The sequence below is a fragment of the Thunnus albacares genome, chromosome 9 (assembly GCF_914725855.1).
Source record: "Thunnus albacares chromosome 9, fThuAlb1.1, whole genome shotgun sequence".
Taxonomy (NCBI): Eukaryota; Metazoa; Chordata; class Actinopteri; order Scombriformes; family Scombridae; genus Thunnus; species Thunnus albacares.
This window is the reverse complement of record NC_058114.1, coordinates 29,949,202-29,969,219: the sequence shown is the minus strand read 5'-3', so window position 1 is coordinate 29,969,219 and position 20,018 is coordinate 29,949,202. Positions and strand designations below refer to the sequence as shown.

General features: G+C 41.0%; 3 protein-coding genes and 1 long non-coding RNA gene across 11 annotated transcripts in view; 2 read left to right on the top strand and 2 right to left on the bottom strand.

Annotated features, from left to right (window-relative positions):
- Positions 1-10,281, top strand: part of evi5b (ecotropic viral integration site 5b) — a 33,993-nt gene extending 23,712 nt beyond the window's left edge. For all 3 annotated transcript variants that reach the window (XM_044361403.1, XM_044361404.1, XM_044361405.1), the window contains 5 exons: positions 118-276; positions 691-837; positions 1,309-1,404; positions 6,103-6,198; positions 8,235-10,281. In XM_044361403.1, coding sequence (XP_044217338.1) covers positions 118-276; positions 691-837; positions 1,309-1,404; positions 6,103-6,198; positions 8,235-8,516 — 780 coding nt within the window. In that variant the 3' untranslated portion in view covers positions 8,517-10,281. The remainder of the gene's footprint in view (positions 1-117; positions 277-690; positions 838-1,308; positions 1,405-6,102; positions 6,199-8,234) is intronic.
- On the bottom strand, positions 208-8,419 carry LOC122988797. The gene is made up of 3 exons (XR_006404889.1): positions 8,331-8,419; positions 7,440-7,542; positions 208-294 (listed from the first exon to the last, which is right to left on the bottom strand). It is a non-coding gene; the product is annotated as an uncharacterized LOC122988797 (long non-coding RNA).
- Positions 8,868-20,018, bottom strand: part of LOC122988795 (protein SPO16 homolog) — a 31,842-nt gene continuing 20,691 nt past the window's right edge. For 2 of the 5 annotated variants that reach the window (XR_006404886.1, XR_006404885.1), the window contains 3 exons: positions 16,254-16,300; positions 13,979-14,244; positions 13,099-13,182 (listed from right to left, as the gene is read on the bottom strand). The gene's annotated coding sequence lies outside the window, so the exon portion shown is untranslated. Of the gene's footprint in view, positions 8,956-12,488; positions 12,700-13,098; positions 13,183-13,978; positions 14,245-15,015; positions 15,044-16,218; positions 16,301-20,018 lie in introns of those variants that run through there. The other 3 variants (XR_006404887.1, XR_006404888.1, XM_044361413.1) reach the window with 3 other exon arrangements.
- gfi1ab (growth factor independent 1A transcription repressor b) lies at positions 10,375-17,075 on the top strand. 2 transcript variants are annotated; one of them, XM_044361409.1, is made up of 7 exons: positions 10,375-10,546; positions 13,161-13,279; positions 13,887-14,093; positions 14,769-15,139; positions 15,475-15,612; positions 15,750-15,915; positions 16,161-17,075. In XM_044361409.1, the coding sequence occupies exons 2-7, from the start codon at positions 13,168-13,170 to the stop codon at positions 16,337-16,339; spliced, it is 1,173 nt and encodes a 390-aa protein (XP_044217344.1). In that variant the 5' UTR covers positions 10,375-10,546; positions 13,161-13,167; the 3' UTR covers positions 16,340-17,075. The 2 variants fall into 2 exon arrangements, with proteins under 2 accessions (XP_044217344.1, XP_044217345.1); XM_044361410.1 differs by lacking the exon at positions 10,375-10,546 and having other exon boundaries at positions 13,168-13,279; positions 13,890-14,093.

Genomic DNA, 20,018 nt, shown 5'->3' with positions numbered 1-20,018 from the left:
CACACACCATGCAGTACAGCTTAAACCTTACACATTACAGTGCAAAAGGCTGTCAAACGGAAATGGAAAAAAGTATAGAGTGTAAAGTATTGGACTGACTGTAACACCTCTCCTCAGCGTCACTTGGCACGCACCGCTGGTCGCTGGAAGGACAGCCCCAGGAAGAATACGCTGAGTGAGCTGCAGGACGAGCTGATGAGCGTGAGGCTGCGTGAGGCCGAAGCTCAAGCAGAGCTGCGAGAGACACGGCAGAGGATGCTGGAGCTGGAGACACAGGTCAGAGGCCACATTCACCTGGTCACACAGATTCTTTGAATTAAATACTTGTCCTGCTTTATCAGATTCTTAGCTTTTATTTCATTACAGTGTCATTAATCATAAGGAATTAAATGTGCATTGTAGTACGGACACATCAGTAAGTACGGTGTAATCATGTTTACCTATAGCATGTCTAATAAATAATAAATGAGCTGGAAAATAAGTGTATTCTCCACTTGTATTGTCACACAGTAGCCTTCAGGGGGCAGCAGTCATCTGTCCCAAACAACTCAGAAACCAAAGTGTTAAGCAATGCAAGAAGAACTCATCACTCAGCTTTTGTGTTTGAATATATCCAGAAATGTTGGATTTGTCAAAGTAAAAAAAAGAAAAAGTTTATATCTATAAATCTATAATTCTTTGCTCTCTCAGAATCAGATTCACAGCAACCACCTGCGACGGGCGGAACAGGAGAGCCGGTGTCTCCAGGAGCGTGTACAAACACTGACGGTGCAAAACAAAGATTTACACGTGCAACTGCAAGAGATCAAGCGGAGACAAGCTGAGATTGAGTGCAAGGTAGGAATCTGTTACTGATCTGCACGGCAGGATTGAGGCATGATTTTTAAAATATAACTCAAGATTTTAAAAACTTCAGAGTTCATGGTGACATGTAAATTTGTATATTATAGATTATTTTACTCTTAAGAGAAAGAAGGTCCAGTTGTGTTAAGTCTCTGCCCTTGAGCCTCATTTATATCATATAAATGATATATATATATATATATATATATATATATATATATATATATATATATATCTCTTTCAACAGCAACTTATTCTGTTGTTAGCAATGATATCCCAGTGCTGATGGGTCTGTGCTGATGATGCAACACCTCCCATCTCTCAGGGTTTTCCCCCTGTGAGATTCACACTGACACACTAACAGCTCAATAGACATTTTAGTGTCATCTAAATAGTCTACAAAACATGGACATTCAGCATCATAGATCCAGACCTGTTGTTGAGATAATGTCTTGTTTTGTGCAGAGTAAAGAAGAGGTGATGGCAGTGAGGCTGCGAGAAGCTGACAACATTGCTGCTATGGCTGAACTCCAGCAACAGATCTCAGAGCTTGAGATTCAGGTAAAGTCGACATGCACCCCCTGCTCTGTGTGTCTGTGACATCACACTGCAGCCTCCGCAACAAGCTTTGGATTTCCTCAACTCCCTCACAAACCACATTTAACATTTCTAAACTTCCTTCACACAAAGAGAAAAATGTCCCACACAGCAGTGTGAGGTTACAAAACTGAGTTAAATTTGTCTTCTTTTCATTGATGGGATGAAGGTTTGGTCGTTAGTATTTCATCAGTTTCTTACTGTGAGCTTCTTCATGGACTTTATCGTATCTGGTTGCAAGTTAGAATGACGGTGGTTACTTCACATGAGTAATTTCTGTATTTGTGTTTTGTTTGAGCTCTTTGAAGTGGGCGGAGCTCTGTTGGAAAGAGGTGATGTCATCGATTTCCATCCACCAATCACAGTATAAGAATCTAAATCTGATAGCAGTTGATGTGTTCTTTGCTTATGTTGCTAAGGAGACACCAGCAGCAATCAAATCTGATCAAACCACACCCACGCACTCCGAATGAAGCAGATTAGTAATGTTGTACAGAAATATTTAAGATCTGAAACTTAAGTTTCACAAGTGTAAGAGACATATATAGCAGTGGAAATGTAAGATCAACAACTAACCAGGAGATGCAGTCTGTAAATAGTACAGACTGCTGTGGTCTTTCCAAAATAAAAGTAAAACTATGTCCCAAATCATAAATCTGTTAAGACACACAATCTATGAAGTTCAAGATTGTCTGGAGCTGCTTTAAACACAGTAACTATATTAGTTTAGTTTTCTAGTTGTATTTTTATTGTGTATTTTGCACAAATTGTAGATGTAAATACAACTTGTTTAGGAGTTATGTGTGAAGACTCTTTTAATTGGGAGATGAATGAAGTTGAACACTTGCAGATGAACTTAATCCTTGTGTGAACACGTCTTCACAACAGAGAGTAAAGAAGCCAATATTTATCCTCAAACAAATGTAACGCCACACACAACAAGGGTGACCAAAACAAATACAGGCCTGGTCCTTCATCACCAACTCTGGGAGAGAACTGATTGATAAAAGATAAAATTATCTAAAAATCTATCTCAAACTAGTGCAGTGCCCGATTGCTTATTGCTGCTTGCAGCTTTCTCGAGAACCACATATCTATCTATATATATATATATATATATATATATGTGTGTGTGTGTGTGTGTTTAAATGTATTAATTGGCACATGTATCAATTAAAATGATGAGGAATTAATAGATTAAAAAATAAATTGTTTTAAATCCAGACAGAATCTTCACCAGTGAGACCTTTCTACTCCCCCATGTTTCGTGCAGCACACTTGCACTGGATAAGATAAGATAAGTCAGTATTTTACTCAAATTTACTGACATTGTCCCTCTGGACATGCGTGACAACATGATAGGCTGCAAACTCTTACAGTTTTGTCTCTAAATGAACTAAATACATAAGTGTTACTGAAACAGAGAGGGATGAGACAGAGAGGAAGGAAACGAAGGGCAGTGTGACGCAGAGTGACTGTGTTTCTGACTCCGGCATTCTCAGCTCCAGTTTTAAATGCAGCAAAGTTGGATGAACTCATGTTTGAACAGGCGTGTACCAGAGTCTCTACATCTCCTCCTCTACCATCCAGTGTGATCGACTCTTCAGCTGACAGCGCTGTCAGCAGCAGGCGAGAGAGACGCTCCATACTGCACTTGCATAGAGTCAGAGCCCTGAAGCCCTGCCCCACTGTGATATGACTGTGTACATGGAGCAGAGTGGCTTACTGTTGGCTTCTTTATTCAGAGTTTATTAATATCGATCATGTCGTGTGTCCAAATTGCACTCCCAGCCATACACCCGCCAAGTATAGACTCGATCAGATCAACAGTTCAAGAGATATGCGAAGGACATACATACATACATACAGACAGATTACTTCCTTTAGTAGAGAGAGAGAGAGAATAAAGCTTCGTTATGAACAGTGAGTGCAGCAGGCTGTAGGGGGTGAGTCTTTTATATGCTTTAAATTGCACTATAGTATAAATATGTGTCTGAAGCCTTTTATGGAATTCTTTCTTTGTTGCTTGAGATTTGAGCTGGTTGAATATGTAGAGTTTTTTTTTTGATGAGTCAGGAGACATTTGTGAGTAAGTGTCTGACACTTGTTATTGAGCCCACATATATACCTATAAATTATTAATATTTTGGAATTTCGAATGATTTAATGTTTTACAACTTTGAATCACAGCTTATTGACTCATCAGCACTGATCAGCCAGATAGACATAATGTGAAAGTTGAAAAAAATCTTTACCAATTAATCAAGCATGAATGTGAAACTCAGAAGCAGTGATTGTAATAGTTGACTGTTTTCCAGTAAATACTTACTAGAAGTACGACTGGGCAGCAAAGAAAAAGCCAAAGAAATAAATCATGAGGTTCCCAGAGCAAAAACACTTGACATGCAAAACATGTGTAGTGTGATTTCCACCTTAGCCTGGTACAGATGGGCCAATCAAAACAATGAACTGAAAGTGTCTAAAAACTGCACAAAAATAGCAGAATTGTGTGTTGATTCTCACTGGGCAGCAGTGCAAGGAATCCTTTCATCCTTATATAGTGTTCATATTAACATTATTGCTTAAATAAATTCATCTAGTGTTGATAGAGTTTATTGCTTATATTGATTGATAAACTGTGAACATCAGTTGCTTGAGTGTCAAACCAAAAACGTTGGTCAACTTTGAGTGGAGTTAGCGACAGTTCTGTTGGAAACATTTGTGACTTTGGTCCAGTGGCGGATGCTTTGCAGAGTACCGTTGCAAATATATTCCTTAGTTTAAGATGTTTCATGTAGTCTTAGCTGGAGGCCCAGACTATTTATAAGTATGACACCTACAAAAACCTCCCCCTCTTCCCCTTCACAGGCACACACAATCACACAGTGTGGTCTGAGGTTTTGTTACTAGGTGATAGAGCAAAAACATGCAACACCAGAATTTACCACTACCGCCCTCACGCTTTTTAGAATCTGCATAGCGAACTTTTAGTTCAGTACGTCAAAAGTGTGCACGGCCTTATGTATGTATGTGCTTGCATATTATCTTCCTAGCAGGGGCAGGATATTAGATCTAACTTGTGTCTGAGCTGAAATCACTGTGCCAATGTTGGCTTCTTGGTCTGTGGTTTGGTTACTTGTTCTGTAAGTTGTGGGGTGCTTCAGTTGCAAGAAAATTTAAATAAAATCAAATTTCAGTTTCCTGCCTTCCTCATCTCAGATTGTGACGCATGTTGTTGGCGACAGTTTGCATCATCACTATGATCAGATTAGCTTTGTCTAATTACTGAGTGAGGAAGACAGAGCTGTGGCAGTAATTGATAAAGGAACTCGTCACTTTGAACATTTTGATGATGTGCACTTTTTTTTAATCTGCAGAGATTGATTTAACAGATAGAATTGAATGGCAACAGCTACTGAGAAACATGGTGAACATTGTCAGTGAAACTCAGATGTCTAATAAGGTTTTTGTGTAGGACTCTTTCACTATCACAGCCATAGCCTCAGTTTGACGCCACCGCTCCAATGTCTCTGGGCATGATAGGAAGTGGTTTCTCATCTTCAAGCTGAGACTATACCAAAGGTGATATGCATGGTTTATTTTGAGGTTTCTATGACATGCTCAGAGATTTATACTAAATGTTTCAGCCTGAAAAAGGACATTACTTTTTGATTTACTCTGTATTTGTATTAATAGAGGAGATATATCTGTCTCATTAATCTGGCACAGCCCAGGTCAAGACGCGAGTTCAGAGCAGTCAGCACATGTCTGTACTGTACACAAAGACTTCATCATGGCACTTGGAAAAGATGTCCCACTTTCTCCTCTTCTATCACTCCACCGTTGAAACTAAACAAAGTTCAACAGACTTTTGTGAGACGTTTGACATCTCCAGCCACAGCCTGACACCTGTTGATTCACGCAGCTGAGCACAAGGAAGTCTTATTAACTGTCTGGCCTTTACCGTTGCAGTGTTTTGGAGGGGGGGGAAACCTCAAAAACAACAGATTCTTGGAATAATCTCACTTGTTTAGACCTCTCCATGTAAAAAAAGGCCTTCTGGGACCGGCCATATCAACCCCACTTTACCACAGGAATCAGAAGCACTATCTGTATTTTGGGGTGTTGGCCAGCAAGAGAAGACAGACTCACCTCTTTACCTTTACACCCCGCCCCTGCTATGCTATGTAAACATCTTCTCTTTCTTGCCTCACTGTTTTCATGCTACAGCCTGTGAGTTGAACTCCTCTGTGCGCCTGTCACTGGTCTCACCATATAGCTGGCAGGTTCATGGGTGTGATTTGAGGTTTGAGATCGAGAAGATGTTTGTCTTCAGAGCCTGCAGATGTCTTCACTGAGGAAGATAAACATCACATGGGCTGTTTAACTGTTAAAGCTGACAACCAGCCTCATCCCCAGGGCCCCGGGAGGAAATCAAGCACAAATGACACAGTTTTGTGTTTTCCCCCGACATCTGCCACACACGGAGGACACTTTGTGATGCTGATTTTTTTTTTTAACACATGCCATTAAGTCCCAAGTTTAACCACTTCATCTCCGCAGACATGACATGATGCTAAATAGTTCTTCACCGTATCAATATTTAGAAAACCACCTGTATCACTGTAGCTTTTATTAAACTCACGTCTCTTCTACCAACAGAAAGAAGAAGGAAAGGTCCAAGGCCAGCTCAACCACACAGACTCCAGCCAGTACATCCGCGACCTCAAAGAACAGATAACAGAGCTAAAACATGAGGTGAGACTACAGGTCCATGAGTATTCAAAATACCTTCCTCTGCAACTTTTTTTTTTTTTTTTTTTTTTTTTTTTTTTTTCACTTTTAGAGATTCAGATTTGTTGTTGCCATTTCTTTGATCTGTCATTTCAGAAGATTTCACAACATTCCCTCAGATATGGTTTTACTTTGAGGCTAACAGATTAGTAGAAGTGTTAACTACACCCAGAGACTTCCTGTGCGGAGCTACTATTGCATACCTTTTGAAAACACCCTCACAGATACATACACATCTCTCCACAACAGGATTTCACCTGGTTTATCACAGTGTAAAGCCAAGATAGATAGTAAAGATGTATGTTCGTATTTTGAAAACGTCTTTGTAAGTAGAAGTGAAGATTTGATTGTAAAAAAAAAAACAAACAACTAATGAATGTGATTAGTGCTGAATTTGTCTGACATCAGAGGACTGAAAGCCTTCTCCCCTTCATTTTAATGTGTTAATGTCAGCAAATCTTAAATGACGACGCATTTTATTACAAATGTCAAATGGTGAGTTTCTTCTCACTGATGATTGAGAAGCTTGCATTTATTTTTAAGATGGCGTCTTCAAAGAAGTAGACAGGCGCATTCAGAGTCATTTCCTTTGTCACTTAGTGGTCATCGTGGATAGAGAGTGGCTCGCTATGAATCATTCTAACTCAAGTGTCTGCTGAGCAAACCTGAAAGTTGAGAGTGGCTTAGTAACAAAGCCCACCAGCCTCCTCACTCACAATTTTAGCTCAAACGTGCATCATATTGCTGGAAATTTTGAGATGTTGATCAGATCACAATTTCCTTTTTACATGACATGACAGACACGGCCAAGTTTAGACAGGTGCAGGTAAACATAGGCATATTTTCTGTATTCCATTTTACTGCTCGCTGATGTATAATGTATATGTGTGTAATACGTCTCTTCCTACATGTCTGTCTGTTGCATGGCAGGCCGACCCAGGTGAGTTGGTACAGATGTCCGTGTGACCTACAGTTGTTCAAACCTGACCTTGTGTTGACCCTCACCTCTTTGGCTCTGTAGCCCTGTTTGGGACAGGAGACAGTCCTAGATGCTTCCCACTGAAAAGCTTAGGGAAGTGGCTTTACGCTCTTTATTGGTATTGAGGAAAGTTAACCCAATGACCAGCTGCCAAACCAACCACTAGTCAACACCCTTTTATCTTGTTGTAATACAAAAACATGCTTCAAATAAAGTGTCATCTTACCTTTGTGTGGTTTGAGTGTGGCCACAGTGGTCTGACTGCTGCCCCTTGTGGTCGAGGGGCGAAGGGGGGGGGGATTACAGTTCTCACCAACTGTAAGTCCAGTCTGGCTTAATGCAACAGAAAGAGGAAGAAGTTGAGTAAACTTATTTAGACAAGTCACATAAAGGTCCGATTTCTGCCTTTTCAGAATGTTTGGTTTTATTAGAGAGAAGACTTGGGGCATGAGGAGTAATTGGTTGTTTTGGCAAATATACATCAGGTTAGCCTCCCTACGTCTGATAAAGAGCAGCGCACAGCCGCCTCCCTAAACTTTTCAACAGGACGCGTCAGGGACTGTCTCCAACGCAGTCCCAAATGGAGCTAGCCCTGCTCCATCAATAAATGATTCAATAGCTGTGTCCCAGATCCATACTACATATTTTTGAGTATACAGTGCATTGACACTGGAAAAGTGACAAAATTAAGTATACAAAATCTGCTTTTTGATTGTGCAGTTAATGAGCACTATTGTTCCAGTATATTAACAGCAAAAACAGTATATACATACTATATGCTGTTGGTATGCAGTATGGAAGTGGGACACAGGTCATATGTTCTCATATTGTTCCCATTTGGTTTCTGATTGTTAGATTTGTGAAAGACATCTCATTCTATTTGTGCCAGTGATACTGAAGAAATATCACTGATGATAATTGTATCTATTCATATCCTCTCTGTCAGTATATGTGTTTGGTTTATTTTAGCATGCAGGATGTAACAGTTTGCCCCTAACACTCGTCATGTTGGCTCCCACAGATATGCTGCTTAAAAGGGCAGAGGGGCCTGGCCAAACAGCCCGCTTTTGATGGGATCCATATCGTCAATCACTATGTGGGGGATGATGAGTCTTACCATTCTTCAGATGAAGATGGAGTCAAGGACCCCACCCTCCAGGACACCCAGCAGAGGAGCGGCGTTGGCGGCCCTATCAGACTGCGCTCCAACCTCGAAGACACAGACAGCGAGGAAGAGGAGGATGGGGAGGCCCTGCGGCTCACTGTACCTTCCAGCGGCAGCCACAAGTCCACCACCGTGTGACGAGCACCCGCTGGCCGCCAGAGTCAGGACACAGGCTGTCAGCACTCACTGAGGAAGAGAGGGTGTTCCCAGCAGCCATTTCAGAGGAGAAGTTTAGATCTGGAGTACTGAATTTCAGAATGGAAATGCATCATCATTTCATATCATAAGAATAACACTTATAGGTTTAGTTTTTCTTTGGTTACCTCCCTTTTGTGGTCTTTGTTTTCTTCCGGAGGGCGGCAAACAGCTGTCTGAGCACCACTGATAGCTAGCACATCATCAGTCTGCACCTCAGCAGAAAATGGAAAAAATATGGGGCATATCAAACCCAACTGGGCCACAGAGACCACAGAGACCAGAGGATGAAGGGCAAGGTATAGCAAGCGGTGGTGGTGGTGGTGGTGGTGGTGGGTGGGGTAGAGGGTTGTCACTCTGTCACTCCTCTAACCCCATCCAGCTAGGTACAACACAGAGAAAGAGACTGTGCAATAAAATATTTTATGCTATCTTACACACTTCATCCAATGTGTTTTTATATTTTTAAAGCATTTTATAAATGAACATCAAACATATTGATGCCATTACTACTAAGTGTCCATCATGCAGAGGCAGAAACGTATGAGCGGTGAGTGCGTGTGTGTGTGTGTATGTGTGTGTGTGTGTATATATATATATCTATTGTCTTGATGAGCTTGATCAGAGCCCAATATCAAAGCCGCTCGGATCAGCCAGCGTTGACTTTTTGGCCTTAGCACATGCTGCATGCCTTTAACGAGGGCTAGTGTACCATGAGGTCAATATGACATCTGCAAACTTGTAGATATGTAAATGTGTATTATGTCTTGTTTTGTTTTTTTCAATTCCCTTTGAACTTGAAAATATGTATCTATTGCATATCTGACATTTAGAATATATTGTACAATACAGAAAAAAGGGACATGTTAGTTAAAATGACAAAAACCTGCTTCAGAGACAGCAAAGGACAGTTTCTGTTAAGAGAAAAAGACTCATCTTTCCTCACTAGAAGGCTTCAACTTACTGTTTTCAGAGCAGTAGAAAATGGGACAGATTTATTTCTTAGCTACTGTTGCTGTTGTTCTCTGAGTTCTCTGAAAGCATCCAGACTTTACTTTCAAAATGAGCCCTGCAGAAAATCAATTCTACGCATAGTAATTGCTTTTTGCTGTTGAGTCAAAAATGAGTAATGTCTATCATGTGTTTTGTGTATCACAAATTTGCACGGAAATGGATGACAGACCTAGGGAACTTCAACTGGGAGATAAAGCCGAGATAACACAACATACTACACTTTATAACACAGTGTGGAGGGGAGTCAAAGATGCATTTTGTCAAGTGTTACCAAAGTAAGCACTATATTCTGCATTATACTGTCCGCAGGCCAGTCCCACTCCATTTCACACGCAAGGACCTGGATGTGTAAACGTTTCTCTGAATGTCCGTGTTGAACACTAACTCCTGTATTCACTGACAGACATGGTGGAAGTGAACGCAGCGGTCTTGGCCGTCATGTCCAGGAAACAGAAAAGATTCTGACTTTGGGTTTGTGATGATGATGATGATGTCCCGTTGATCAACAAGATATCCTGTGTCTTTTGATGGGAGAGGAACTTGTTTTGGCACTTTTTTTGAGTCTGCAGTGCAGTAAGGACACAATGGCAACGCTATGGAGCATTCAGCACACTCTGGAGACTACATGAGATTGTTGTGTGTGTGTGTGTGATGATGATGATGAGTTCACAATAAAAATGTTTAATAAACTCTTCCACTGGTGTCTTTTCATTGTGGCTGTAGACTAATAACTTGAGTCTAGTCGTGCAGACCGAAATTAATTCAGATGACTGTGAGCACATGTGGGATGTTTTGTCTCAACTCTGCCTTCCTCTGTTAAGATTCTTGCTTAGATTGACTGCTTTCAGGAAGTGATTTTTCGCGGTTTTCAGAGCTAAGCCTCAACTACTAATCATTTCATGCAGAAAACCACATTTTAAGAGAGCATTGCACTTCGGGCGCTCTGAAAGATTAACCAGGTTTGTATTTCTGCCAAATGCCGCTGATGATTTTTTGTATTAGACGTTGAGTGCAGTGTAGTTATAAGTGAAGTACTGTGAGATCAGAGTGTTTTTTATATTTAATGCAGTGATTGATGATGCTTGCGGATATCTTGAACATGCAGCACTAAACTAACGTCCCTGAATGCATCTCATGACGCAGTGAGAGCCGGTTAGTTAATACAGATGTGTTCAGGCTGGTGTGAAGCCTCGGCATTGAAACAATTTCAGTTCAACATATTTTTGTTTGTTTGTTTGTTTTGTTCGTTTGCTAAGTGCCAGATTCTGTTACCATAAAAATCCGATTTAAATCATTTCTAATTTAATCGGTGTGTAATTGTAATAGATTTAAATTTAACGCTACCCGAATTAGAGATAAAATCGCATGATGTAAGCTATTAAATAGATGTAATCAGGGTACAGCCTAGACTGCGTTACTGCTGCTGTTTTTATATTTATAAATACTGAAACTAACCGCATGTTTGTTCTAATGAAATCCTCTAACGTTCACCAGGGCGCATTAAAATCTAACACTGAGGTGCCGAGTGGGACGCTTCAATCATTTGCTGTTTTCACATGTAGAGGCGTTTGTGACGCTGAATTTCACCAGTGGTTAAGAAATATTTTAAAAAATTACGCAGGAAAAAAAATTCAATTTACAACTACACGAACAGAAATACTTTCTACACAAACTTTGGCTCCCGCTGACCTGCGGGTGATAAAAACTTTTTTATTACAATTGTTATTATGATTATTATTATTTTCATGGGTCCGTTGTGTTTACGTTGATGGTTATAAGCAGCTTTACGAAACTCTCGGCCTATCGGCTCTCTGCGGGCAGCAGGGCCCGTCTGCTTCTGCTTTTATCATATCTTCATATCTTGACCAACACTGTGTCCGGATGCCACCGCTGTGATGTGTCTAATCTAGCTGAGGCATGTGGCGCTTTGATTTCCTGTCTTTCATTTACTGATGGGCTGGTTACTCTGCAGCCGTAACGCTTTTCTGAGAGAAGTTCTGTTCTTGTAAAAATGCATTCATTGTAAAGTGTAAGAGTTCATTATGGAGCTGTATTAAGCTTTGTGACCTTCTGACTAAACGCTAAAGCTAATAGGACAGTTTGAAAGAGTACCCGAACCTATGTGGGTTTGCAAATGTGTGTTTTAATGGAAAAATCTTTACAGATGTGGAAAATTTGACTTGAGCTCATTACGTTTAAGTAAATGCGGGTGTAGTATGACGAGGCCTTACTGCAGCTTTATCTAAGATTTGACATCCTTTAGTTAAAGTCGGAGCCTAAATGGAAAAAGTAAGACGTTTTAAGCGCAGAAATTGGTTGATATTCACATGCAGCATAATAAACATAGTTGATTTTATTCAAGTCCCCCTTAAAGGTGATTCATGTATTCCACCTGCGGAGAATAAAAGGGACCTGGACGCACAGCTCTATTGTTCCGTGCGTAATGACGCTAAACAGGCGCTATAATCTGCGTCCTGCAGAAAACAAGTTGTCTCTGTTATGGGATTCTTCCCTTTCAGCATAATGTCCGGGGTAATATGAAACTGTCCCCGCAGGCGTGAGGGCGGCATGTGTCTGTCACATAGCTAATAACAGTCTACTGGCTCATCAACTGACCACCAGACCGGGACAAAACCTCCCTAACGTGTGGACCCCCGCAGCCCCTGGTGAGGTTTAATCACAGGTGCTCATTTTGTTTCTTATACTGAATGATTGCCTGTCAGGCACAAATGTGTCACTGCGTTTTAAGATCGGACTAAAACACACTCCTGAGAAGCCAACAGCGATGCACAGAGTGGTGCGGTTGAAATTGTATGTAGGCTATATATGCATATATGCTGTAACTGACGATGAGCTAAGCCTATATAAAGCTTTCAGAATTTCCCCCACCCGTTTATTTACCACTACGTTGAACTGCAGGCTGTCTGCGATGTCCCCAGACACCCTGGAGTGCGCCTCCGTGTTTCCTCTGCGCCCCCTGTCCATCTCTAAGATTGAGCAAGCCGCTGATAAAGCGTGTTTCACTCTTCCTGATGGCCACGAGCTCCTCCGGAGACACGAGCTGCAGTCTGATCCTAGGGGCAACCAGCAGCTCCAGGCGGTGACCTCAACACTGCAAAAAAAGTGTCAGATTCAAACTTACCGTCGGGTTTCTATTTTCAAAAAGCTGCTAATAATGCCACGAGTGTTTCCTGAAAGTTCAGCGGAAGATAGTAAAGGCAAATCTCTACGTCATGTTATTAAAAAAAAAAGTCCTGAAATGAGGTGGACTGAGGAGAAGCAACAACAAGTCGCCTACGCTGCAGACTGTTTTAATGATGTGACCATGCTACGTGCTGACAAAAACACTACAGGCGGATATTTTTTTGCAGTGTAGTGGGCTACAGTGACACCTGCCCGTGCAACACCTGGCAGACGGGACGGTCGTTCTGCGCATGCTCCGTCGTCAGGTTGAAATCTCTTAAAGCACTTGCAGCCACATCTCCCCAGCAGTGGAGATCAAATCTTTGCAGGGTTCAGATCGCGCAGCTCCTCTGTACAGCCGGATTATTCTCACTGATTGTTTGTGCACAGCTCAGAGATGCCTCGCTCCTTCCTGGTGAAGAGTAAGAAGGCGCACAGTTACCACCAGCCCCGCAGTTTAGAGGATGACTACAGCAGACTGGACACTATACTGGCGCACATATGCTCAGGTATGTGCAATGATGCTGCTTTGAAATATTCTTCACTGCGTAAAATGTTTCTTTAAATGTTAAAATTTGTACTCCATCTGAGGATATAAAATATAGTTTTTTAAAGACTAAGATTCAGTTTTTAACCACAGGCGATTTACAAACGCATTATTACAATTAAAGGCATATTGAGTAATGCAACAGAGAGGGAAACAAGCATCAGAAATATAACTGTTTAAAGAACTAAAAACATCCGTTCTGATTATTGAAATAGGCCTTAAAATGTTTTTTTCTCCCAAAAGTGCTGAAACAAAAGACAGAATTCACAGAAAAATCTCCTCTGCGAAATAAAATTAAACATCATTATATTTATAGTGACACAATCATTTTTTAAAAATTCTCTATTGTTTTTCTATTATGATACATTATATTGCTAGAAGTGACGTATTATTGGCTTTGCCATTTTATAACTTGGACACTAATAACTCATTTTGACAGTGACGCTGTTGTGCCCAAATAAATCTAAATTTAATTTAAGTGCCATTTATTTATTTATGGATTTATGGAGGATTTTACCCTGTTGACTTGCTTTTCGTTGGGATGCTGACTGTCGTTTGTGTCCGCTCAGAAGCAGATAAGCTCCCAGACGAGGCGGACATGTCAACGGACATGTCGGTGGACATGTCGGTGGACCGGTACGGTTTCTCTCCGGACTCTCACCTGGCTGACGCTGCTCATTTCTCCCCGAAATCCCCGCTGAGCTGCGCCGACAGTGTGTGCGCTCGCTCGGACTACGAAGACTTCTGGAGGCCTCCGTCCCCCTCTGCATCACCGGGTACCGTTCTCACACTCTCTCTCTCTCTCTCTCTCTCTCTCTCTCACTCTCCCACACACACACACACACACACACACACACACACACCGACACAGCTCCATCACTTCCTTTCATTAGCACTGCAAGTATCAAAGGCCCAGGAGTGATATCACTACAAAAGAAAGAAAAAAACACATTTTTAATGCTAAAGTCTCTGGATTATTATTATATTTTTACACGAGGCTATGTCTGTTTGAAATCTATTGTGAGATCATTTATTTTTTCAATATATTTTAAGCGATGATACTTTGTGTTTGGGAATGATCACATTCCTATTAATTCTCACAAAAATGTATGAAGCCTTGGTGGTAGATGACATCACAGTGAGTAGCCTATCTATAACTAATTAGGCTACTATTTTTTGTCTTATAATTTATTTGATTATAGTTCTGAATAGTGTTTTTGGCCTTGAAATAACTTTAAGCCAAATTACCCAGACTTGTTTTATTAGAGCGCCTTTTTTCCCCCCTCTTATTCCTGATTTTCCCAACAGTCTCACCTTCTGGGAATTCTCTGAAAGAACATTGCATGACTCCTTGTATCAGCCCTGTGGAGCCCTGGGAATGCCCTCCCCTCCTTCAGCCATGGCACTGGTATCATTAAAATTTCATCTGACCTCTCTGTTTCTTCCTCCAGTTGATTCTGAGAAATCGTTGTCCCCCCTGGTGGATGAGATCCAGCCCTTCACCGTTCCCTTCCGGCCGTACACGTGGAGCAGCTACCCGGGGCCGAGGCTGAGGCCCCTGATGCAGCAGAGCCTCCATCCGGGCGTGGAGGTGGACGGAGGCCCGGCGGCGATGGCCTTTTACGGGGACAGGAGCACCGTGTACGCAGACCGGGCTCTGGGAGAGGAGACCTACAGCGAGTACCGGAGGCAAGCTGCTGCTGCTCTGATGTTTCCCGAGAGAGGCCTGCACGGGAAAAGCCACGATGTGAAGGCCCCGTCTGACCTGCTGTGTTCCAGTCTGATCCTAAACGGTGCTTACAAGTGTGTCGAGTGCAGTAAGGTGAGGATGGAGACGTCTGCACAACCTCAGCTTTGTCGGGATAAATAAATAGATGACGTACACAGGCTTTGGTATGAAAACTTCAAAGAAAAACACCAATAACTTGATGATTTGGGGTCATTTGAGTTTTTAATTGTATATCAAAATTATTACTGTGGAACTAAGCAAACACTGACTGCTAAAGTTTGTATGAGCAAGACATCAAACAGGGGCTCTGCTCTGTGACTGACCTCTGACCTCCAACTGGAATCAATATTCAGTTACGCAAAATATTTTTTAAATGATTTGTTCTTTCCAAATCTTCCTTAACATTATTATGTTTGTCTGTCCACCAGGTATTTTCTACACCGCACGGTTTGGAGGTGCATGTCCGCAGATCTCACAGTGGTACTCGGCCGTTTGCGTGTGAAATCTGCGGTAAAACATTTGGACACTCAGTCAGCCTCGAGCAACACAAAGCTGTACACTCGCAGGTGACTTCACTTACCCAAGAAACCTCTAATTCACACCTTCCCCTGTCTTTTTCCTCTCGTTGTCGTTTTTGCTTTCCTGTCAGCGGTGCACTGCTGACTTGAAATCATCACTAACCTCGCCTCTGCTCACGTTTCAGGAAAGAAGTTTTGACTGCAAAATATGCGGTAAAAGTTTTAAGAGGTCGTCGACTTTGTCGACGCATCTGCTCATCCACTCTGACACTCGGCCCTACCCCTGCCAGTACTGCGGAAAGAGGTTCCACCAGAAATCAGATATGAAGAAACACACGTTCATTCACACAGGCAAGTAGAGAAAAGATAGAAACACGTAGCAGTACACCTGGCAGGAGTTATTTGTTACTGGAGATAAATAATCTGTGCGTAACCGGCCTCCCACCTGTGCGCAAAAGTCCAAAATCTTCCTGATTTTAAGACATTTTAAAAACTCAGATTGGAAAAATGGTTCATAACCAAGGCTATAAGAAGAAAAGATGCTTTAGCTAATATAACTGAAACTAAATATATTTTAATATGGTTTTTTTTTCCAGGTGAGAAACCGCACAAGTGCCAGGTGTGCGGGAAAGCGTTCAGCCAGAGCTCCAACCTCATCACACACAGCAGGAAACACACCGGATACAAACCTTTCGGCTGCGACCTCTGCGGCAAAGGTTTCCAGAGAAAAGTGGATCTGCGGAGACACAAAGAGACGCAGCACGGACTGAAATGAAGCGTTCAAGAGCCGCGCTCACCGCGCACACCATGTCATATAATCCCTGTCTTTATTTTGAAAAAAAAAAACCGGAGGAGAAATCTGACAAAGACATAAGACATTACGCTTGAGGACAGTTTCTGGATCAAGATTCACTTTGATCCACTTTTAGCTTCGTAAAAACTTCATATGAAAGTGCATTGAAATTTATAGCTATATAATTTATTCTAATGAGGAAAACGAATACCTAACGACTTGTTTGCAGTGCGGAGACATCGGCAACACTACCTATAACACAAACCTTCTGCAGATTGTTCTAAAGGTCCAGAAAACCAGAGATAAGCTGCGAACTGTAAGAAATGCAGATCAGATATGATGAAGCGTGATAAACTCATTTATCATGTTTATATGTCGACTGATATGAATCAGCTTTAGAGGGCATTACACCCAAAATATTTGTACTCACACTTAAATAACCGGATCGACAATAAAGCTACCAAGAAGCAGTGATGGAAATCTGCGTTTCTCCAAAGAACAGAGAGGCATTTTGTTTTCAGTTCGAAGCTGCTGGCAAAACAGCCCGAGCCTTTCTCACCATGCTGGCATCTTACACTTTTACATTTTGCACATTTTTTTTTTTTGTCATTTTAGTCGTTTACAATATGAATAACATTTTTTTCAGGCTATTTTATTTTCTGGTTGGTTTAAGAGAAATTAAAACTGCAATAATAAACTCCAATAGTGAAACATGAAATGAGAAGATGACTTCTTTTTTTTCCAAATGACAGAAACGGAGGGAGTGAATAAAACCGGTGGTTTAGATCAGACTGCTCATCAGTTTCACCACAAACAGAGAGCTTGTTTCTTTTCTCACACTCTCTGTAGCCTTGACGCCATTTATTGTGTGTATAGTATTCATAATATATCAGAAAATATTGCAATTTATTTGTACATTATATTTTTTACAACTTTATTATCATTGTTATTATTATTATTATTTCAATTAGTAACGGATTGTGCTAGTTTAATGTCGTTATGAATTATTTCTCATTGCGCTTGTGCAGCAATTGAGTTTTGAAATTAAAGCGCTTCATTATAACCTTCCACCCACGAAACAAAACTAACAAACTAATAATAATAAATAAGCCAATAAGATTTTTGTTTTCTGACGTGTTTATGAAGAGGAATTAAAGCTTTAGGCTGATGTTGGACATTTAAGCATCTTGCTGCTGTGATTGGGATTGCCCAGAGGCTACCGCAGCTCCTGTTTGTTTTGACCACTGCAGCCATGTGTTTGAACCTTAAACAGTCTGAGCTGATTTAACCGTTAACCAGATGCTTTTTACCCTCATGGCTGTTATTAAAAAAAGAAAAAAACAAAAAAAAAAAAAACAAAACGAGTTTTGGCAGAAAGCTGGCAGCGCATGCAGCAGCTGTGCTCCTCTGGGGGATTGGTGCAGAGAAAGTAGTTTAAAATAGATTCTTTTTGTTTGACTTTATTAATAATTTTGCTGAATTGTTAAGTTAGTGATGAGCAGAAATTGATCTCACATGGGGCCTGTGGGTAGATTCATTTGGATGTGCAGTTTGAAACTATCAGGAAAAAATAGTCATATTGAGACACTGGCAGTAAAGACACAGAGTTTACAGCAAATGAAAGACACTACCGGTATATAAATCCTTATGACAGACAGTGACACACAGTGTGATGGTAAAGAAAAAGGTGTGATTTCCATTTAGTCATCATCAGAACATAATAAACTCATGAAAACCAATCAATGTACTCATGAGAAATGAGTTTCCACTCTAGATAGCATTATTTTCATATAACTTCCATCATGTGGATGAAACAGCTGGCTGAGACTTTATACACTGCATCACTGATACTGTCAGATTAATCACTTGCCTAACTTACCGTCTCATCTTTATTACTCTAACACGGCAAAAGAGAAAAAAAAAGAGGAACAATCAGTTAGTCGTCTTCCCTCAACATTGATTGAAATCACTGACTCACAAAGATTTTCTATGCCTCACTTCCCCCAAAATCGTACAACATCCAGGCCTGCGAAAATACTGAATATTTTAAGCCCCCAGATGAACAGACTAAAGGGGAACAGGAAAAGGCGAGCTCATTTGAAGCTGGAGGGATGGCGATGTAATGCAAGACTTACTGGAGCTGTGCACCTTGGTGCTGCGTGGCAGGGAGAGAGCCACGTCATTTGTTCTCTTGAGATGTAAATACATTACATGTGGAAAAAGCTCATATACTTTTATTTCTAAAATTAGTTAAAATTACATGTGCACAAAGTGTCATTTCAAAGAGTGGCTCACCTAACAGGAAATCTGCAGACTATAAAGGAAATTGCTGCAAGCGTCACAGATAAATCACTTAGACAAATGCTGCTGTCTAAAAACGGGTACGCGCACTGTTCAGGCTGATGTTGAATCACAGCACAGGGGAATTTCCTCCTGTTGGAATGAAGAGTTTGTCGTTAAGTGCCTTTAACACTCTGAGGCAGCCTCAAGCCACCAGCATGACCACGACTCTCAGCAGTAACGGACAAGTGGGTCATCTCAGGTGTGATGTCTCACCGCTGTGCAGAGCGGGCAGACATCAACTGAACTTTGGACATCAAACTCCTCTCATAACTTTTTTATGCGTCTTCTTTAAAACGACAGCTTGTTATTTAGAAACTGAGCGATTTGTTTGTCTCGTAAGGTGTTGCATGATTCCCTCTGAGAGAAGCTCCTCAAGCACAATCTCAGAAAGAGGCTTTTCAAGCAAAAATCTTCAAACAAACCATTAGGCTGACCAGATTTCCTCCAAGGGCAGGGGTGGATTTTTTTTAAAGCATTACCCCACTGCCCCGAGGCATATCAAATATGAATAGAATATGGCTCGATCGATCGGGGTGGGCGAGTAATCAGAGCATTGCAGTCTAAAAGGCTCAAATCTTGGCCTGCATCTTGGTCCAGAAGTGCACGCAAACACACTCAAGGAATATGTGCAACACACACACACACACACACACATACACACATCTGTGCACACAACCACACGTTTGTACACACAGAGGTAGTGGAATTAATTCCTCTTGACAGACACAGTTGTGCAATTAGAAAGTTCAGAATTCTGGGTTTCGTGGTTTTTGGATGATTCATTATTAATCTGAAATTAAACATGAATTATAAAAGAGGGATTTTAGAAGCACATTGGTGTTTGATTTTTCTGTATCTTCCACAGTTTAAATAAACTGCGTAAATTCCAAATCTGGACTAAAACAAGAATATCTGTTATGGGTTTTACTGTCAGATACCTTTGACAGGGCCTGTTGTTTCAAACGACTGTAGAGAAGAGTTTAGATTATTCCAGAAATACTTTAATATAACATTTTTTTTGCTATGTAAAGACACAAAATTTTGAAATGGAACATGAAAATTGTTGAAGAGACATTACTCAGCAAGCTGCAACAGCTTTTGAAACCAGACTCCATCTCCTGATTCACAAATATGATATGTGGCCTGACGGAGTGAAGGAGAGAATCAGATCAAAACATCATATGCGATACCGTTTAAAAAGAAAGCAAAGATCAAGATCACAAACACGCAGCTGACAAGCATCAATATCTGGAATCAGCAACATCTGCTTAATATGCTCATGAGAGAAGATAGAGAGGACACTTTCATGAAGAGAGAG

Bases quoted from the DNA above. Each gene is read 5' to 3' on its own strand.
- gfi1ab (XM_044361409.1), top strand. From the start codon at position 13,168: ATGCCTCGCTCCTTCCTGGTGAAGAGTAAGAAGGCGCACAGTTACCAC. The intron at 15,140-15,474 runs GTGAGGATGGAG...TCTGTCCACCAG, and splicing joins AGTGTGTCGAGTGCAGTAAG to GTATTTTCTACACCGCACGG. The intron at 15,613-15,749 runs GTGACTTCACTT...CTCACGTTTCAG, and splicing joins ACAAAGCTGTACACTCGCAG to GAAAGAAGTTTTGACTGCAA.